Genomic DNA, 21,760 nt, shown 5'->3' on the forward strand with positions numbered 1-21,760 from the left:
GAGTTGGAAAATATGTAGATTGAATAATTCTACCTTTTCTAAAATAAAAGTTAAAGTTCAGTGCATAGCGTGGTAACTCTCTCAGGAGACAGGAATGGAAATGCCCAATCACCTAGCACTCACTATCAAAACATGGAGGTGATGTTGCCTGGCAGCTCATATGCAAACTTCAAAGACCTGAGTTAAAACCCTAACCAGAGGCATAGCTATCAATAGTGCAGCAAGTGCAGTGGGACCAGGGCCAGAGAAGCCCTCTGCACCCCATTTATGGCAGTACTTTGCAGCCTAAATGGGTGTAAGAGGGCTTACTTTCCTGTCTTGTAATAGGGCCTGTGGAAACCTTGCTACATTACTAATCCCAACTACTCCCTCTCTACAAGTTATGTGACCCAGAGCGAATTACTTCTTTTCCCAGCCCCCATTTTATTTTCATCACTCCAAAAACAGGAGAGTGCCTAGAAGCAACCAGGTTTGCAGTGTTCAGTATTGACCAGTGCTTAACTTGTGAAAGAATGATGAGTGCCGGTGCCCAAAGCTCTGCTCAGAAGCCGGTGGCAGGTGAAATTAAATGTTGGCATGCCCAATGCCAAGGCTGTGTAGTATTTATTCCACCTTGTGCCTCTTTAATCCTATACCAGACACTCCCTGCCCCATTATCTCACTCTTGCAGGTCCTTCTTTCTCCCTTTATGACTTTCATCCCATCTTTCCATTGTGTATGCTTTTCTTCCTTTCCCTCTCCTTAAATGTCTGATGCATAAAAATAAGTACGGGGCTCCAAAAATCATTGCTGTGGATCCCCACCAGCAAACAGCGGCTCAAATTAAGCACTAGTATCGACACATTAAATCTGAAAGTAGAAAACATGGAGCCAAATGTATCAATATTTGACGCAGCACAATGCAGTAGGAATGCAGCTTGCTGCACTGTGTCAAATGGAGGGTAGGAATGCGCCCTATTTAGCAAGATATGGCATATTTCTGCTCTCGCACTGCACTGGCGCACTATGTGCTGCCTAGCGCTAATTTAGGCATGTTGCAGCATAGTGCAAGGGTGCCTGCGTTGCAGGCAGGCATGTTTGTGTGCAGCAAAGGGATTCTTCCTGCATAAAAACAATCCCCAGGGGCTTTTTTTCTCTTTCTATGTGTGCTGAATAATTCAACATACTTAGAAAGAGGGGATAAACATGAGAAAGAAAGATATTTCTCCATGTTCCTCCTCTATCGAAGGCGCACAATTTTGATGCGTTCCCAGGTTTACTTGTCTTCAATAATCTAGGAAAGCAAAAACAAAATGCATAGATGGGTGCGGGTAACACCCACTCTCCACCCATGTAGCGCATGCCCCGTGCCGAGTAACACAAGGGGAAACATCCTTTACAACGCAACTTTTACCACGCAGTGCTTTTACATCGCAACTTTTACAACGCAAACCATTACAACGCATTGCGCTGGGGGGCGCTCGAGGATAGGGAATAGATTTAATTTACTATCCAACACCTTCCCTACTATCCACGGGGACTGGAGTTGGAATAGTAAATTAAACTATTCACTATCCAGCACCCCTCAACACTATGCGTTGTAAAGGCATGCGTTGTAAAAGTTGCGATGCAAAAGCATGCGATGTAAAAGCATGCGTTGTAATGTCATACATCCTAACACAAGGCAGCAACGTGCGCTGCCTTGTGTTACTCCAGATCACTAAGCCATGCAGGGCCACTCAAAGTGGTCTTGCTTGGCCTGGTAAATCTGACTCAAAGATTGCGTTGCCCTTGCGTCACTCTGCGTTTGATCAATCTTGGCCGTAATGTTCACAACTCCTGCGGTAAGTAGAGAGTGCTGATTCTGTCCTGTTCATTTGAACTCTAGTCAACTTTTTAATATAGGATCTTCGTCTGCTAGGAATCTCATTCAGGCTACTTATTTGCTTTTTTAGCTCGAGAGAGATTTGGGAGTCGTTGTTTTGGCGCACGCACTTGGCGCGCTAAGACCCTTCAGTAACACAACCTATAATCAGGGGTCTGCAAATGTATGACCGTGCCAGATAATGTGCGCCAAATCTATAGCTTCTGCACTTCGCAGAGTAAAGAAGCTTGTAAGTTTTGTGCAGCTTTGCTTTGGGATGAAAGTTTTCTTGCAAAATCTCTGAGAAACAATTCTCCTACAAAACAGGAAGATGGATGTCCATTAAGGTCACAAAGTTGGCATTATTTTTTAAATAAAATGTCATTTTGTGTACAGAAGTACACTTTAACTGTACAAATAATTTGCATATGTGCAAAGCTTAAACATATGTATACTCATCAGGCATTTGCATATTTTTCTGTGGATTGGACCGAAGGTGACTTATATCCACCAATCACCATTAAATATAAAGTTACTGGTCCGAATGTGACCTATATGCACCAATGGTCATTACTTATACTGGACTATTGGCTGACATTTCTTTGCTCAAGACATTGGATATCTTCCTGCTTAAGAACATTAAGACATTTCTGAAGTTGAACACCTTGTAAAGGACTAAGGAGCACACAACACATGGAAGCCAATGCAAGTAAGACAGAAGCTAAAAATGCTCAATTACAGAATAGGAACTGCAATGGCAAAGCTTGTCATGAATTGCCTTTGACTCTTCTTGGAAAACTACAATTTGCTTATATTTTGGATGGCTGCAAAATATGAGAAACCTTTCTGTAGAGACTCATCTGTGAAGAGACTCATCTGTGCATAATATTTTTTTTAATTCAACATATTTTCAAAACTAGATCTTTAGAGATTAGATGTAAATATAATTTGGGCTACATTCCTCAAATTGTGATTGCTTTAGACTAAAAAATAGACTTAGAAAAGCATCAAAATCATGTTGTTTTGTCCTGAAAAGATGGGCTCTTGACAATTGGCAGGATCATTTGTAGATTTGACTATCTGTGCAGACAGACTCATCATATATCACCAAATTGCGATAGACTACCAAAGGTGAATCCTCGCCCTTCAATCAATCAGGTGTATTTGTAAAGCACTGCTTGTCCCCCCGGAAGTCCTCACGGCACTTGCTGTTGGTCTCATTCGAGCAGCCAGGTCTTGACTCCCTTCCTGCACCCGGTCAGCGATGCTGCAGTGCGTAGGTGGAGGGGTAGGGTGTTCCATTTTTTGGCGGTGAGGTGGGAGAAGAAGCACCTGCGGTGCGGCTGCAACCAATGTGTGGAATTTCTGCAAGGTGTACTGAGCTAGGTTCTTATGTGGCTGGTGGAAGTGTGGGCGGTGGTTCAGTTAAGCAGGTCCTTGGGTGTGGAGCCCTTGGAGACTACAACTTGCAAAATTATCTTAAGGCAAACACCAAAAAGTCAAAACCTATAATATTTAGATCAAGCTAATAAACTCATATAAGCCATTGCTGTCTTCAACTTAGCAAGTACTACAAAATCATTCAAAAACTTCATATAACCATCCAACCAAAATATTGTCTACGGTGCATCATTGTCAATCTAAGGTCAACAGTAAAGTACAATTATAAAGATCAATAATTTCCTCACCCACTAACACTCTGATACTAATGTCAGACTCACACAGCTAATACTACAGGATCATTGAATCAAGAAATCTACATAAATTCAATAATTACGACGGAATCCTGGCAATGATCTACGACTCCCGTCTAAATTTAAATAAACCAGCCCTATGTATCACGATGCCTTTCATGGAAACCCTCACCATACAATTGTAGACCTGCTGACTCAAAAATCCAATTCCTAACACCATTAAGGGCACCATTATCTGTTTACACCATCAAAACTTTTTCTATTCAAAGATGATTATGTTGGGTGACCACCTCCTTACTACCTAACTGTGTACCATCATCCGAAATCAGCAAATGTTAATCCTTATCCATATCACACATTAACTCATCTCTAGTCATACTTTTGAACTTGTGTTCCAACACACACAAAAACAAATGAAGTAATACTCCCTCTGACACTGCTGTGGAATGACTACAGAACAATTACATTCAAAATCAATTTCCACAAACATTACTGAATTTCAGTGCCCTCCTCACCCACCCAATAAACCAGACCTGCATCCCTTGTAGACAACCTCTCTCTGTGTATGCACTCACTACATAAGGGTACCTACACCAGAAAAGTAATCTACTCACTCTACACCACATCATGAAAACAACAGGCTGCTTCTTTGTAAAGCACATATTAGCTACAGACATTCTGTTTGCATGAAAATGTGTTTGCTTTGCTGAAACAGTATATCTGAAGAGCCGCGTCAGCCTTTCAGGAATCCTATATCTTCAAGCCTCATGCTTTGCACAGCTCTCTTCAGAGAAAACTGTAAAATGTTCTTAAGAGCAAAGAAAGATCACTCTATCTCAATAATATCTATAGCTAACAGCAAACAATAATGTTCACTGTGGAATGTTCAAAGTCATCTCACAGTCGAAGCACACAACATGCCCATCACCTCTAGGCAAACTCTATTACTGGTGGGACCAAGAAAGTGCTACTATGACTGAACCACCAGTGATGCTGAGGCTTCCTACCTTCTGCATCACTGACACTTAAGCTGTAGTCAAAAGCATACTTGACTGCTCCTTGCCCAGTAAAACCAACCCCACTAAACGCCCCAAAATGTGTAAAGGCTTATTTACCCCTACCAACACTCTCTACAGACCACTATTTTAAAAAAGAACTGGTCTCCATCCCATCAAGTAAGTGGTTACCTAACCCTTATAAAAGTACTTTGAATCCTCAAAACGTATTAAATGCCGACCGCTTGCAAATCTGCAAACAGCAATTAAAATCTTAGGAAAAATAATTTGGCACTCAACTTCAAACTCATTAATCCAATAAAATCTGGCTTTCAACCCAGCCATGGAAGAGAAAACACAGTTTTAAATATATTTTTCTTTGATGGAGGTGGCAAAGAAGTGTTGTGGCCCCCCAATACATCTACATACTGTTCTCTGTCCTTCTTCATCTTGTTTTTCATCCTTATCATGAACAACTCAAGGCACTACACTTTCTGATTCAAGTCAGATTGCATACAGTGTTCACCAGAAATTCATCTTCACGTGTCCAAGGCTCTTCAAGCTCCACACGCCGACTCCTCTGCCCATCCAAGATCAATGGGTACCACAACATCCTCTGCCATTCCCACCAGGGGTGACACAGAGTTCATCCTTTGCATTTTCAAGAGAACACAGTCAGCACCAAGATTCGGAAAGCTGCCTCTCTTTTACAAAAAAAGAATAGTTACCTGATTTGATGGCACACCAATGTCCAAAGCAAAACTTCTATTCTTTAACCCCAAATGAAATTTTGGACATTTCACCATTATCATCCTATCAACTATGGTGTATTAAACCAACGCAACTGACTGAACAGTTAAATGGTAAACTTTCTTGTAACATTGAAGTGCCCAGTGGTCAGATCATTTCAATATATTTAGTATCCTTTGACAAATGATTAATAACTCATAGAAGAAAAAAACCATTGCAAACAACCTTTGTCAACCAGCTATAATTACGAAATTGTAATTTGCCACACGTAAAAAGATTTTTGCCAACTATATAAATTTGCCAATATTCTAACAATGTGTAGCTGTGGTGTTTGTGTAATAGCTCACTAGCTAAACTTTCATTTATATAGAAAAAAATAATTTGGGGGGAAATTTTGCTTGTTGGCGAAGCAGAGTGCACATGAGGAACTGTGCACCTTCGTGGAGCTGCAAAGTTTTTCAACTTCAAAAACTTTTCCACCAAAATTATTATTTTTAACACCCCTCACCAAAATACCAAATGACCAGTCCAACAGTTTCCATAAAGGGGGAGTAAAAATAAATAGTACCTACAAGAAGCCATATTAACTCCAATCTGTGAACACTCTATTAGTGATTGGGAATGCTATGGTCACCTTCAAACCCTTTGCCTGACTTAATAATGCATATACTATCTGCTCAGAAAGGTCTTGGGGGTAGTACACAGGTTGGTATATCTCTCAGCCAATCCAAATGTGTTATACAATCACAGACAGATATATTGTAACCGAAAATGCATACACTGCTTTGCAGCTCAACGAGTCGGACTTTGCATGGCGCTCCCAGTCAAAATTGGGTCAATGCCAAACCACTGCGTCTCCAGGAATAAGTGAAAAAGGCACCGCCTAACCTCAGTAAATCCATATTTCCTGTTATGGAACAAATAAGGGTGGTTGTGTTTGTTCCACTCAACAAGTCTACTAAATCACACGCCTCCTACTCAACCTCACAACCGCCCAAGATAAGTTCTGGAAGATGAATAGTCCTAATTTTCTTTATGAAACTGCTAAGCATATTTATCATTAACATGCTTTTAACAGGAACAGCTTGACCTAGGATCGTTTCCAATTGCCTTTCAGAAATACATACCTAAATTATTGAGAAAGGAGACAGGATCTTGGCAAAATTGGCATAATTTTCATTATTTTATTCGTTCTTCATCACTTTAAACACTTTTTAGATCCAGGCTACAGCTCTCCAGGTAAACATCAAGAAAATGCCCAGGATTCTAACTTGGTCAAGAGTGAACTTGCAATAATCAAGTTCTACCCCTTCTATTCATTCAGAAGAGTGATTGATTGAGCTAAGAACTGGCTGAAGAGAGCTCCTAAAGCAAATGATAATGATAATTACACACTTATATAGCACACGCCTACCCGGAAGCATCTCAGCGCTTGTACAAATAACACCAAGGAACCCTTCCAGGCATTTCCCTGTGAGAAGCCCACTCCTGGGTACCCCCAAGGTGAAGTCAGGCATCCTCAGCGTTGTTGGGGCTGTTGGAGAGGTTAAGGAAGCTACTGCCCAGAGGTGTGCTCATGATCAGAATAGGCACTGATGCAAGAATTATCAGGTCCGAGGAAATAGAGCCCGAGACCTGCCGAGGTGGGAATTGAACCCTGGTCCAAGCCAGACTACTGCATCAGGGTCTGCCGCTCTAACCATTGAGCCACACTTTTCTGATGGATGGCTCACCTGCTAAAAGGCTTTCATCTGTATGTGTAGACTGTGGAAGTACCACACGTATGTAGTTTTACCCTACGTTTCGTAACAACATTTGCTAGGGGGCTGGACTGGTCCACCAAGAACACTCATGTTAATTTTATTTAAAAAACAAATATGATTTAGAATTTTAGACGCACATTATATTTGACAATTCCGTCAATTGTGCATGTATCTGCTCTCCCTAATGTACTCAGGGGATGCGGCGGGACCCACTGAGCGCAATATTTTAAAAATGGAAAGCAAAATAATTTACAGCTAAAATGCTGCTAAATATTGATTTTCTGTGCAGCTAAATTCCCATATTTGTGCCACTAAATTTGCTAATTTATGCTGCATAACCCCGGGGAGTCTGCTTAATTAAGTCTATTTGTTTTTACTGACATAGCTCTGAGGAACAGTGGGGCACTTTACTATTAACATTTTTGTTGCAGCAGAAGCACCTCAAGCGTGAGATGCTGCACTTGAACCCTTGTTGTTTGTGTGCAGGATGTCTGATTGAAATTAGATTACAGAAACCAGGATGAGAGCGGGAGGACGAGTGGAGTGCGTGCAATTAGGATGATACTAGTTATTTTTTAAGCCACTCACTAACACAAATTTTCATTCCTCTAGTGCTTCAAATGAGCAGGAACTGTCCAGTACTGAGTGTCTGTTCTTTAATTTGAAAGGGAGCGTTTCTGTACTTCTCAGCACTGCTGAAATACATTTAATGGGAGAGTACCAACCTTTCTCAGGAGCAAACAGGAACTCTAACTAGTGAGTACCTATACTCCAATATCTATATTCAAAGCACTTCCCTGCTTATATTTAAACTTTGAGGTACACAGAGTTAAAAAGCGTGCTCACAAGTACGGGATTTTTAATCTAGTGCCATGCCAAGATGGAATTGGGGTGTAAAGCAAACATTTTAAACTCTACTCCATGTCTTGAATATATCTACATGAACAGATTTCTATGTGGACTAGCCTCCCACTTCCATGTTCCTCAAACTTTAACAAAGTACCTTTGGGGACTGCATCAAAAAACAAAGTGATGGATGGAATGCTTAAATTGATCTCAGCCACTGGCGATTGCCTTCAGGGAGGACCTGGCAGGCAGTTTTCGGGCTGGACTGTTCCCTTTGGAGCTGGGTCAAGACTGGGTTGGAATATGGCTGGGCCCGAACGGCAGTGGCATGGTGTGCAAAATAACGATGGATTGGGCAGTGGCCCGAGTCATTAATTCAGGCATTCCATCCATCACTTTTTTTGTTTCCTTTAGTCGATGGGAGGCCTGTACCTCCTCCATATGGAGACTTTTGGTTGGCTTTGTGTCGAGGTGTGGACTGCTACTAGCTGGGCAGAAACACAGATTAATATTTTCGCATTTCACACAAAAAAAGAAACTTCACAAAGCAGGTGTTGTTTTCCAGGATCCGCCTATTATGTAATTTTTGATAAGGCATATCAGTTATTGAAAAATACGAATTCCTCTTTTTGTTACCAGAGACTACACTATATTTTCATGTAAAATAAAAGTTGAAAAATCACCCCACACGTCATGTACTGAAGTTTCATAAACTCTGGGCCCAGGCCCTGTGCAGACATCTCCAACAAGTCTGGAACAGGTGTGGGGGCGGCGCAGCCCAGCATCTGGATGAGGTTCATGCTCCAAATATCGCTTTAATGTTAACTTGCAGCCGCCACACATATTTGGAGACGGATATTCGCGTTTGACTCGGAGACGTCCATGACTTGACTAATTCGTCATATTTCAAGGGTCTGAACTGAACCTTAGAAAATTGGGGAGGCTGCGGCATCAGGTACATCTCCTGCCATCTGCTCCGAGGCATTCCCAGCGAGGGGCTTAATTAAAGGGACGGATTCCATCTTGAAAGAACGTTTCATTGCCCCTCCTCACCTCTATGATGCGCCGCCATTTTGTAATCATCACCAATGCATTGAGCTGTCAAGGCTTTTATTTTGTTCAGCTGCCAGAGGTGATAAGAAGAGGGTCACGGTTCAGGTCTATCAATTTCAGCCCATTCTTCAACAAGGTCTTTTAAAAACACCGCCTGAGATTTCTCCAAAGTGCCTCCGCGGACAGAGACGAGCACCCTACCCCTTCCCCCCCCCCCCCCCCCCATCCCCCCCAACCAACACACAAGCCTATATTCTTGACTTGCACACAGGCTAATGCCCGCTAATGGTGCAATCAAATATTTCCAAATGGTGTTACTTTCGAAAATATCGCTTCCCAAGATTCCATGGAATTTTTTGTCCGTCAGGGTTTTGGCTGTGGATTTTCATCAGGTTTGTAAAGCGGTGGAAAAAGTGGCAGGACCGTTTTTATGCCCTTTTCAGCTGCATCTTTGGCGAGAAATAGATCATACTTTTTTCACTGTAGGATCATATCCATTAATATTTGGCACATGTGCAAAAACGCAGCAAAATGATTTTTCAATATGTTTTCAGAGCCAGCATTCTAAATAGAACAGAAAACTGACTTTTCCCTAGAAGTCAGTTCTACGTTTAACATTAGACAAGGGCTGAAAGTAAAGGAGTGCATTGCCATGTTGTTCCACTCTGCACAGGTGCAAGACTTTCTGTAATGTGAAAAATATGAGATAATGTATTCTTATGAGCTAATTGCCAATAATGAGTTTTAAAGCATTTCTGAAAGTATAAATACAACTATTTTATATTATGTAACTAACTGTATTTGTTGCCCTCACTTGAGGTCTGAATCAAATAAATAAAAACTTGACTTATGAGCTAATTGTGAACAGGTGCAGCTTTCACCAAAAAGCAGTTGAAAACTGGCCGTATCCATGTGTACGGCCAACGGCAAGTAGCACGCATTACTCCCTAATTCTTTTCACACTGAAATGTTCTTCATGAGAAAAACTACAGAATTTCACCCACTCCTAGTCAGGTGACTTTAATGCCTTAACCGTGGCGGTTTTCCCGCCACATTGCGGGTGTTCTAAAGGGTGGGCGGGGCTCCGTCGGCCGTTGGCCAACGGCAGCACCAGGGAGGTAGTGCTCCCGTCGGCCTACGGCCGACGACAGCTCGCAAGGGGTTAAGTGTGCAAAGTCTATATTTGTCAACAATGCCGCAGCCTCCACACCACCCTTAAAAATGTCCCTATCTGTAACTACAGTAACAAATGCATTTCTAAATGAGCAAATCTAATAATGAAGAAAAGTTCAATAAAAGACACAAGTGTCAAGGATATTTGTTCATAACAAAATTGTGATCTTATGATGTGTTGCAGTCGTTGTACAGAGATAAATAAAATCTCACTGGTGTATTCAAGCGTGTAATATTACAATATTATTGCATTGTCATAGTCTACAATACCACAAACTGAAATTTGGTAACCAAGGTGGTCAGCTTGGGAACAGAAGGGCCAGAGAATTATTTAAAAACATTTAGACACCATGGATCACATGCTCCAGAAAATGACTAATGTCTCAATACAAATTGAAAACTAAAGAAGACAACAGTTTGCGACTTTCTTATGTTGGCAAGTTGGTATTTCTATAATAGAAATTAATTTGGGGTGCTTTCAGATAACAAAAGTAGACGTGCAGTCGAAATTCTGAAACAATGTTGATGTCCTTCATAAATAATCTAATAATTTGATGATAAGTGAGTTTTGAGGGAACATGAAATCAGAATGTACGGTCACCAAAGTAACAAATGTTCTAGCCACAAATTGTGCCATTACCCATTTCAGTAAAGCTCTTTTAAGAGGGTTCAGAAAGAGGAAAGGCTGAATGGATCAACAAACTGGATGCTTTACATAGATCTCTGCAACAGGCATGCTAACTCTTGGTAACATTGCATTATTGCCTATTTCAAATACTGGCATGTTGGCACATATATTCCATGAGAACTTCTGCTTTACTGCAATTAGTGTCTCAGTTGTCTAACCCCATATACCTCTCAGCAGCCCCATTCCATAAAGTGCCTCGAAGCACCCCAAATCTTCATTTTCCTAATACAAAACCGTCACACATGGAAGGTTTCTGGAAATCTCAATTCCGCTATAAACAAGACTTTGTGGCCGAATGACATTAAGGAATTTTGCAGGGAAAGCTCTTATTGTTTTTTCACCATATATAACTCCTGAGTGAAAACCAGTTTTAGGATATCTGGGGAAAGTCCATGAATGGGTGAAAAATGTACACAAATCAGTGTGGAATCATCAATGTTCCCTGTTATTCCTCATTCTGAGACCCAAAACTCGTAATGAGGCAGTAATAACTCACAGAGTAATTACCGTATCACTTGGGATCTGTTATTTCTGGTGAGTTATACTGCATGACTGCGAGGTCCTAAGCATAATTAAGTACATTGATGATAAGTGCAACGTTGCTAGATGACCATAGTCAGTTTTAGTGAGTTTGAGGCTCATTCATTCTTTGATTTACAAAATTCAATTAGATTGTCAGAATGACGAACAAATGCGCAAAAAATATGAATAGAAATTCGTTGTCTGTAAATGTTTCAGACATATTCATTCTGGTTTGACTTGAATCTGCTGAATTTTACTGTTTGTTGTGTCCTTGAGCCTGTCTACACTTTAACCCCTTGTGCGCTGATGACGGAACCGCTTCGTCATCAGCTGCGGTGGCGCTGTGCTGATGACGGAGCGGTTCCGTCATGGCCCGCCCGCAGCTCATGCGCGGCGCGAATTCCACGCCTGCGCTGAGCGTTCTATTGAGCGGGCGGGGCCATGACGGAACCGCTCCGTCATAAGCACAGCGCAACCGACGCTGGTGACGGAGCGGTTCCGTCACCAGCATGCGCCCGCCGCTCTTCCGCCCCGCCCCCTTAGCACTGCGGCGGAATAGCCGCCGCAGTGAAGGGATTAAGAGCCAAGAACCGCAAAAATGGGGCATATGAGCTTAACCTGGCAGTCTTTATTTCCTCTCAACCACTGCACTTCCATTCTCCTGTTCAAAACAATGTGTTAAGGGCAGGGCACCTGGAAATATGAAGAAAAGGAGGACCAAGTTATGCTGAAAGGTTGACTAAATTATAGGGCAAGGATTTAGCAAATGGTGCGACTTAATACAGCACAGTTTGTGATAGTATTACTTCACTATATTGTCACTATTCACATGTTAACACTATCTGGGCAAATATTTCACCTCATTACTACTGGTTGAACACCCACATACAGCAATAAACAACAGAAAGTTAATCAGTGGACCTTTGCAAAGAGTCTTGCAGTGGGTTGCAACACGTGTTGTTGCATGTTAAGTAATCTCTCTGAGAGAGAATTTTTTTGGGTTTAATCAGCAGATTATGCAGCAGATGATGGATTAGGTGGCAAATGCGGCAAATCTATTACTATGCATAAAACATGGGAAAATCGCATAATTTAAGTGACCCTGGTTAATGGTTAGTGAAGAAGGTATACTCACAGCCACTTAATTCCGTAGCACGTTCCAGTCTGCAGAGCCAAAGACAGGAAGGTTGCAAGCAAGAGCTGTAACTTCATCTTCATTGTGCCCAGGAAACTAACTCCCAAGAATATCACAGGTGACACTTGGTTGCTGAAGATTTTATAGCAAATAGGCGGGACTTCCTCCAGTTAGCTGCCAATCTTCTTGTTTAGGATACATAACCTGCCACGGGAGAAATCAAAAGGAGGGTAAATATGTTTCCAACGACCTTCTATGAGAATAAATATCACACATAATTAACAATAGATTAATATCTGCTTTGCTGAGAAAAACATCTCTAACTTTTTCAGTAAGAAGTATAAAGAACCAGATTAACATAGTCTTTTTTATGAGCCATTGGGTCTGACTTCTATCTTAAATGTTAATTACACCTGAATATCCATACCCAATTTTACTCCAGAGTTTATAGTAGGAATCCATGCTTATTCAAATAAAAAAAGCTTTGTTATTCAAGTCTGTGCACAGGTATGTCTTAATATTGAAAAACCCTGAATCGGTTACATCTAAGCCTGGACTAGACACAACTACTCACAGAACTCACGTGATGGATTACCCACGAGCTAATTCCTACAAATAAGACCGAAGGAAAAACAAGCCATCACAGAGATACAAGAGCCTCTCCAGCCAGAATCATATATTTTAAAATATTAGATGTATGCATCTAAAGGCGATCTATATTTTCATTTTAAACGAACCCTTAAAACAGAGTTTATGCATTTTGGATTCTGTTTTAAGGGTTTGGCAGATGCGGCCTTGCGTTGGTCGCAGATGTCGCGAGGGACGTCTGGATTGAATTAGATGTGATGATTGTACGATTTTCGTTCAGCCTTCCAGATGGCAGAATTTAATCCTCACTTTCAATTTTTTAGAAATGTATATACCCGGGGAGCAGAAAAAGACACATTGAGTCCAATTTCTGATTTTGGCACAGCCTCATCTAGAATGTAGTCTGCAGAAACAACTGGCCATTCTGAAATGTACTCAAGAAGGTCTGTTGCAGAGTTATTGGTATCAAGCATGCATAAGCAGAGAGTTGTATGTTTGTTTTTACCATATATGCTTTCCAGACTTTGTTAAGTGACTGTTGCGTTTTTTGAATAATACAAAGGGGCAGATTTATGATAACTGGCGCATCCCCAGGGATGCGCCAGTTATTTTGCGCCGCTGCTCCGCCACCCATGGTGCACCGCATTTACAATGCGGAGCACCATGGGGCAAAAACGGCACAGATGCGTGACACATCTGTGCCGTAAAAGTGGCACATTGCTGGAGCTGCGTCGCAAGCGCGACGCAGCTCCAGCAAGGCTCGGGGTGCCCCATCTTTACAGTGCTGCGTCAAGACCTACGCCTGCTTCAAGCAGGCGCAGGGTTTTGACGCAGCATTGGCCTGAAAGTGACTGAGTGAAATCTTATAGATTTCACTCAGCCACTTTTGCGAGGCGCACCTGCCCCGGAACGCCCGCCCTGCGCCGGAACGCCCACAAGTGGCGCAGGGCTTTACAACGTGACGCATCTGCCTAGATGCGTCACGTTGTAAATGGGTCGTAGGGATGCGCCACGTTTACGCCGCAGTTGCGTGACGCAAACGTGGCACATTCCCAACATAAATCTGCCCCAAAGTGCGTGAATCTAGAACACGTTTGTGCTTCAAAATATCACACTCCCTCAGTTCTTCTGCCACAGATTCAGTTCACACCTACCTTCCCATCTGATAATCACAAAACTCGCAAAACATATTGTTGTGTGTTTGCAGCAATGAATGGTTATCTGTAGCCGTGGTCCGTGCAGGTACCAGCGGTGGGGACGCTTAAGGGGGATTTCGAGGGACGATGCTGAGGAAAAACTAAATAATTAATTAATTTTCCCTCTGCATCGTCCCTCGAAATACCCCCTTACCTGGCCCCACCGATGTTACCTGCACGGACCACGGCTGGTTATCTGGCTTGCACAAGCAGGCGAGAGAGTGTTTGTGCATGAATGCATGAGTGTCTGAATGAGTAGCATAAAGCAATGGTTATATGACAATCACAAAAAACTGTTTTAGAAAGTTTGTCTGCAAATATGGTTAGCAAACAAACAATGCCAGATTGTTGGAGTAACAATCCACAGCAAGTGTAAGTATTTTATGTCTGCAATGACAGTCAGCTGGTCTTCTCATACAGGCCAGTTTATGATTATTCCCATAAGAGCATAAAACCAGAAATGTAATTAACAACATACTCAGGATTTCGGCAATTTAACCTGAGACCTCCTACATCCCTCCTCTCTCTTACGTCCTACCACCGTGAGTCAGTTTTGCAAATGATACCTGGCTCTGCCATAGTGCTGTTGCACCTAATCATAAGAAACCCGTAGGAGGCACTGCTTCCACACAAAAATGCCGCCAAGCTCTGGAACTCACTGCCAGTCAACATTAGAAGCCCCCAGGAGCATATACTCTGAAGACAGTTGAAAACATGGCTACTTCCCAGATACCTGTACCACCTACATCCCAGGAACAGAGCCCAGAAAACAGTCGCACTCTCAAGCACAATCTTCAGTTTACAACCCACGAGTTGTGAAACAACTCTTCAATATGCATGTAAGCTAAGAAGGGTTGACCTATGGTTCGCCACAGCATTATATAGTCATGTACTTGCATATATAACAGTTATGCCCTGCAATAATGAATATTGCAAGAAGGTTTTTAGTGTCAGCGAAGCTACGGGCGCACTGCCAATAGTATGAGCACAAAAGAACAAATTATGTGGTGCAACTGGGTGAGTGGAAAAACCAAATAACCACTCATCGGTTAAACCAGCTTGCTGGTGAAACACCTGGAATAAAGACAAACAACCCTATGCACACACATCAAATTTCAAAACTACGTAGATAGTGTAACATGTAGTAAGAAATACAGGTAAAGCTGCAGAATAAACCATCGTTTCAACAAAGAAAAGAATAGGTAGTCTTCTGTTCTTTAATTTTCATGTGATAAACAGCAGCCAGCCGACACGTGTTTCATCACAACTAGGAACACGGCGACCCGGGAGCTTTACAAACAGCGCTCATTTCGTGTATTCTTTCGTTTTGCAACATATAGGGACTGAGAGCCAACCTTCTCTTCTCCCTTTGCTTCGATACAATATATTTACCGAGACGGTAGATGGGAGTTACTCGCTCCACTACTTTTTTCATTGTGAAAAGCTCCGGGGATTACAGTCGATTCAGATAGACACAACAGTGTTTATCCTGACTTCAATATAATCATTCGAATTGGTCAAGGGGCCCACCGGGTCGGAAGTATCACCGGCAGAGTGACCTTTGGGATAGATACAGCCATTCAGAGCCCTGAAGATTTGCGAGAGCGATGAAACACGAGTCGGCTGGCTGCTGTTTATCACATAAAAATTAAAGAACGGAAGACTACCTATTCTTTTCTTTGTTGAAACGATCGTTTATTTTGCAGCTTTACCTGTATTTCTTGCTACATGTTACACTATCTACGTAGTTTTGAAATTTGATGTGTGTGCATAGGGTTGTTTGTCTTTATGCCCTGCAATAATACTTAAACCATGACGTGCAGCGGTCAGCAGCAAATTATAATTTATACCTCTTAAATTAACCAAAGACATATCTGTTATGAGAGTTATCCATCACCAGCATTATACAGCCAAAATCCCAGCCATCATCAATTATCTGGCAAGGAATAACTGAAAAGATCAGCCATTATGGCTGGACAATTCAGAGGATTTAAATATAATCTACCACTGCACATCCCAAATATCTATACAATCTGACCACTCCTCAGCGGTGGCTCCTCACTAAGGCGGAGGTCGTTACCATTTTATTATTCTGTGTGTTGCTGGCCGCGCAAGCACGAGCACGATGTTGAGGGCTGGGCAGACAGATTCCTGGTTATTGCAGGATGACTGCTCAGTGTGCATGACAGATTGACCGTCTCATGCGCATTTCAGAGCCTGCAATCCTGGTGAAATGAAATGAAAAAGCATTTATAAAGCGCGTGGTTACCTGTAGGTATGCCAGCGCTAGGGCAGAGACCGCACTAAGCTGTTGCAGATCAATTGGCGAAAAGCCAGGTTTTGAGCCTCTTGCAGAAGACAGTGTGGTCTGGCTCTTTACATAGCTGAAGCGGCAGAGAGTTCCAGAGTTTAGCGCATTATAGCAGAAGAGCTCGCCGCCACTTCTAGACCTCTTGATTCTGGGAACAGACGCCAGGTGGAGGTCATTTGAACGTAACCGTCTGTAGGCTTGTAGGGCTGGACAAAGGAGGAAATGATAGCTGGTCCCACACCCCTAGCATCTTATGGGTGGTGCAGAGGGCTTTGAAGTGGACTCTTCTCCGAATAGGAAGGCAATGTAAAGACTTAAGGGCAGGTTTAGCTGATTGGCGGCTTGGAGTCCCCTCAAGAATTCTTGCGGCACAATTTTGCATGGTTTGAGGTTTCTTAAAGACCGCACAGGGTGCATCGAGATAAAGAGCGTTTCCATAGTCCAGGCGAGATAGAACAAGTGCCTGGACCACGAGCTTTCTTGCTTGAGGAGGTAGCAAAGGCAACACTTTACACAGCATTCTTAGAATGCTAAAGCAGAAAGCAACACATTTCCTTGCTTGGGTTTTAAAGCTAAGCTCGGAATCAAGCCAGAAACCCAAACTCTTTATTTCGGATTTGGGGGCAGGCACAGGACCCATACATGCTGGCCAAATAGAGGAGACCTCGAGGGGGAGGGATTACCGAGCAACATATTCTCGGTCTTGTCACCATTCAGATTTAGATGGGAATGGCACATTCACCTCATCACCTCCTCGAGGCATAGGCCAAGGCCAATAGGGGAACTACTTTTGTAGTTAAATGCCATCACCAATTGAGTGTTGTCGGCATATGTAATAATAAACACCCCAAAGGGTAGGACGATGTCCGCAAGAGGGGCCATATAAACATTAAAGAGAGTGGGACTCAGGGACGACCCCTGAGGCACTCCACAATAAAAGGGCCTAGGGCTTGAAATGGCCTTGCCCTCGAAGACCTGGAAGGATCCATCCTCTAGGAAGGAACGCAGCCAATCAAGGGCTGTTCCTGTCACATCCAGATCTTAGAGTCGATGAATTAGGATATAGCGATTAACCGTTTCAAATGCCGTGCTTAAGATCTAATAGTATCTTGGCTAGAGAACCACCTGCATCAAGAATCCTTCTGGAGTCTTACACGACTGCCCGTAAGACTGTTTGAGTCCCTTGAGAAGTGCGAAACCCAGTTTGAGATTGATGCCGGAGTTTTCCAGATTCGAGGTGCCTGCTGAGAGCCATGTTGACATGTTTCTCTGCGATTTTACCGACCCAGGCCAAAAGCGAAATGGGTCGGTAATTTGCAAGGCAGTCGGAATCTAAGCCAGGGTTCTTCAATAAGGCTTTTACCAGAGCCTTTTTTCCATTAAGAGGGGACCATCCCAGAAGACAATGAAGAGTTAATCACATTTGTGAGGAAGGGACCTACAGAACCTACTACTGATTTCAAAATTTTAGGGGAGACAAGATCTCTAGGTGATCAACTCTTGAGAAGGGCGGAGATAGTTAAAAATGCCCCTTTGTCAAGGGGAGGAAATGCTTCCAGCAAATGTACCTCACTCCTGGTAGTTGCTTCTTCAATAGAAATGTTTATGTGAGGTTCAGAAAACAAGATTCAAATAGATTGGATTTTGTTGTGAAAGTATTTTTCGTTATAATAGCAGGCTTGGGCCCTTTTAATTTCAGTTTTGTGTGTTTTGATGGTGTCCCTATATTCCTTTTCCTTAGAGGGGGAGAAATCTTTTCTCAGGGCTCTCTCTGCTTTTTTACAAATCTGCTTTAGTTTATGGACTAAAGGAGTATAACATGCTGATTTATTAGGCCCTAGATTCACTCGGTGGGTCTTTTTTGGAAGAACTCGATCTAAGGTCTCTTCCATACAATTATTGAATTGGTCGTGGCCACTCCAGGATCTGGATTGATAGAAGGTATACTACCTTCTAAGGAGATGGCCCATTCATCTAACGGACGTTTTGGCCAACTGCAAGCTGTTTTTTTTGTAGGTCGGACGGAAGGAATGACCACATTTACAGACCAGTAAAGAGAGATCAAGTGGTGATCTGACGAGGGTATGGGTGTAGGCTCCAAGCAATGCTGCTCCTGTAAAACAGCGGAGGGATTGCAGGCACAGGTCCCCAGCCTCAAAATGAGCGCTCGGTTAGTCTGCTCCAACCAAGCCTGGAGCTGCATTCAGCAGCTCCAGGATTGGTTGGAGTCACATAGAGGAAGTAAACTAACTTCCTACCTGCTCATCATCATCGGGAAGGAGAAAATATCGGTTAGTATTAATGTGCGCTGCGCCCATATATTTTTCATGTTGCTATCCACCCCAGCCGCTTCTTTACATATTGCAAAGACAATAAGATATGGAATGATAGTAAAAATGCCCATCCCAGCAGATCTCATCACTTTGCTCTCCCTCTAGCTTTGCCAGCTCTGGACCACAACTATACACAAATTCTCAGATTGGACAAGCCAGTGCAGTAACCAGCTAAGCATGCTATATCATCTGAAATACACTAAACGGATCTACAGGGCTGTACAAAGCTGCCAGCATTCTAAAAACCATAAAACTGGGCATCAGTTTCTAACACTACATTATCCAAAACACTGCTACGTGCTGCATCTCATAATATGATAACTGAATCTTGGTGTTCATCACGTACGACAGGGAAAGACTTTCAACATAGGATCAAAACAAAGACAATATCCTTCCAACCACACACCCTACACCCTTACATGATTAGCATGCTACTCAGGTAGGCAAGCACTTTAGCACCCCACAAAGGGGTAGTAAACACTACATTAATGCTGCAATGCAATACAATGCTGTTGTATGTTAGTCCCCTGCACCTAGCACTGTGCACCGCTGCCATCTAAATTAAGAACGGTACAAAAGGGGGTGGTAATGGACGGAGCATCTGAACCAATCAAACTCTCACACCCAGTCAAAAGATCTGGGTTTAATCCATCACCGTTCTTTAGCCCACTCTGCCACCCCAGTTCACACATGGCTATATGCTGGAATGCCAGAAACCGGTCCTCGGAAGCTTGTTTCCGGTCCAGGGAAGACATGGCTTGGCAGTTCGGGCTGGACTGTTCCCATGAGGCACAGGGTCAGACTGATTTGCATATAGCCATGTCTGAACTGGGGTGGCAGAGTGGGCTAAAGAACGGTGATGGATTAAACCCAGATCTTTTGACTGGGTGTGAGTGTTTGATTGATTCAGATGCTCCGTCCATCACCCCCCCTTTTGTACCGCTTTTGGCCGCCATAAGTGTGGCAGGGTATGCTCAGACGTGAGTCCCTTGCTCACTTTGCCACTGGATTCTAGCAAGCCGGGCTGAAGACGGCTGGAATGCCAGAAACCGGTCCTCGGAAGCTTGTTTCCGGTCCAGGGAAGTCATGGCTTGGCAGTTCGGGCTGGACTGTTCCCATGAGGCACAAGGGCAGACTGATTTGCATATAGCCATGTCTGAACTGGGGTGGCAGAGTGGGCTAAAGAACGGTGATGGATTAAACCCAGATCTTTTGACTGGGTGTGAGTGCTTGATTGATTCAGATGCTCCGTCCATCACCACCCCCCTTTTGTACCGCTTTTGGCCGCCATAAGTGTGGCAGGGTATGCTCAGACGTGAGTCCCTTGCTCACTTTGCCACTGGAATCTAGCAAGCCGGGCTGAAGACGGCTAGAATGCCAGAAACCGGTCCTCTAAAGCTTGTTTCCGGTCCAGGGAAGACATGGCTTGGCAGTTCGGGCTGGACTGTTCCCATGAGGCACAGGGGCAGACTGATTTGCATATAGCCATGTCTGAACTGGGGTGGCAGAGTGGGCTAAAGAACGGTGATGGAATAAACCCAGATCTTTTGACTGGGTGTGAGTGTTTGATTGATTCAGATGCTCCGTCCATCACCACCCCCCTTTTGTACCGATTTTGGCCGCCATAAGTGTGGCAGGGCATGCTCAGACGAGAGTCCCTTGCTCACTTTGCCACTGGATTCTAGCAAGCCGGGCTGAAGACGGCTGGAATGCCAGAAACCGGTCCTCGGAAGCTTGTTTCCGGTCCAGTGAAGACAAGGCTTGGCAGTTCGGGCTGGACTGTTCCCATGAGGCACAGGGTCAGACTGATTTGCATATAGCCATGTCTGAACTGGGGTGGCAGAGTGGGCTAAAGAACGGTGATGGATTAAACCCAGATCTTTTGACTGGGTGTGAGTGTTTGATTGATTCAGATGCTCCGTCCATCACCACCCCCTTTTGTCCTGCTTTTGGCCGCCATAAGTGTGGCAGGGTATGCTCAAACGTGAGTCCCTTGCTCACTTTGCCACTGGATTCTAGCAAGCCTGGCTGAAGGCGGCTGGAATGCCAGAAACCGGTCCTCGGAAGCTTGTTTCCGGTCCAGGGAAGACATGGCTTGGCAGTTCGGTCTGGACTGTTCCCATGAGGCACAAGGTCAGACTGATTTGCATATAGCCATATCTGAACTGGGGTGGCAGAGTGGGCTAAAGAACGGTGATGGATTAAACCCAGATCTTTTGACTGGGTGTGAGTGTTTGATTGATTCAGATGCTCCGTTCATCACCACCCCCTTTTGTACTGCTTTGTTTGCCATAAGTTGGCAGGGTATGCTCAGACGTGAGTCCCTTGCTCACTTTGCCACTGGATTCTAGCAAGCCGGGCTGAAGACGGCTGGAATGCCAGAAACCGGTCCTCGGAAGCTTGTTTCTGTTCCAGGGAAGACATGGCTTGGCAGTTCGGGCTGGACTGTTCCCATGAGGCACATGGTCAGACTGATTTGCATATAGCCATGTCTGAACTTGGGTGGCAGAGTGGGCTAAAGAATGGTGATGGATTAAACCCAGATCTTTTGACTGGCTGTGAGTGTTTGATTGATTCAGATGCTCCGTCCATCACCACCCCTTTTGTACCGTCTAAATTAAGAACATCACACAGTTATTGAAATTGTAGTGTTGATGTGAGGTCCACTTTTATGATCGCAGTTGCTACATACCATTGGACATTAAAAATGCAATATCATGAGACAAGTATTGGAATATATGTTAGGGTTGCCCGATAAATCATGTGAGATACATGAACACATCCTTCCTGAGCTATGTACTTCTGATGATTGGTAGTCGATGGATGACTATGGGAGTTTTAGAGGACCAATGACATTTTTTCAGTGAAGT

General features: G+C 43.4%; 1 protein-coding gene across 2 annotated transcripts in view; it reads right to left on the reverse strand.

Annotated features, from left to right (window-relative positions):
• WNT11 (Wnt family member 11) overlaps positions 1-21,760 on the reverse strand; it is a 233,678-nt gene that overhangs the window by 185,090 nt on the left and 26,828 nt on the right. For both annotated transcript variants that reach the window (XM_086933866.1, XM_086933867.1), the window contains exon 2: positions 12,463-12,666. In XM_086933866.1, coding sequence (XP_086789992.1) covers positions 12,463-12,545 — 83 coding nt within the window. In that variant the 5' untranslated portion in view covers positions 12,546-12,666. The remainder of the gene's footprint in view (positions 1-12,462; positions 12,667-21,760) is intronic.

The sequence above is a fragment of the Lissotriton vulgaris genome, chromosome 8 (genome assembly GCF_964263255.1).
Source record: "Lissotriton vulgaris chromosome 8, aLisVul1.2, whole genome shotgun sequence".
NCBI classification, from domain to species: domain Eukaryota; kingdom Metazoa; phylum Chordata; class Amphibia; order Caudata; family Salamandridae; genus Lissotriton; species Lissotriton vulgaris.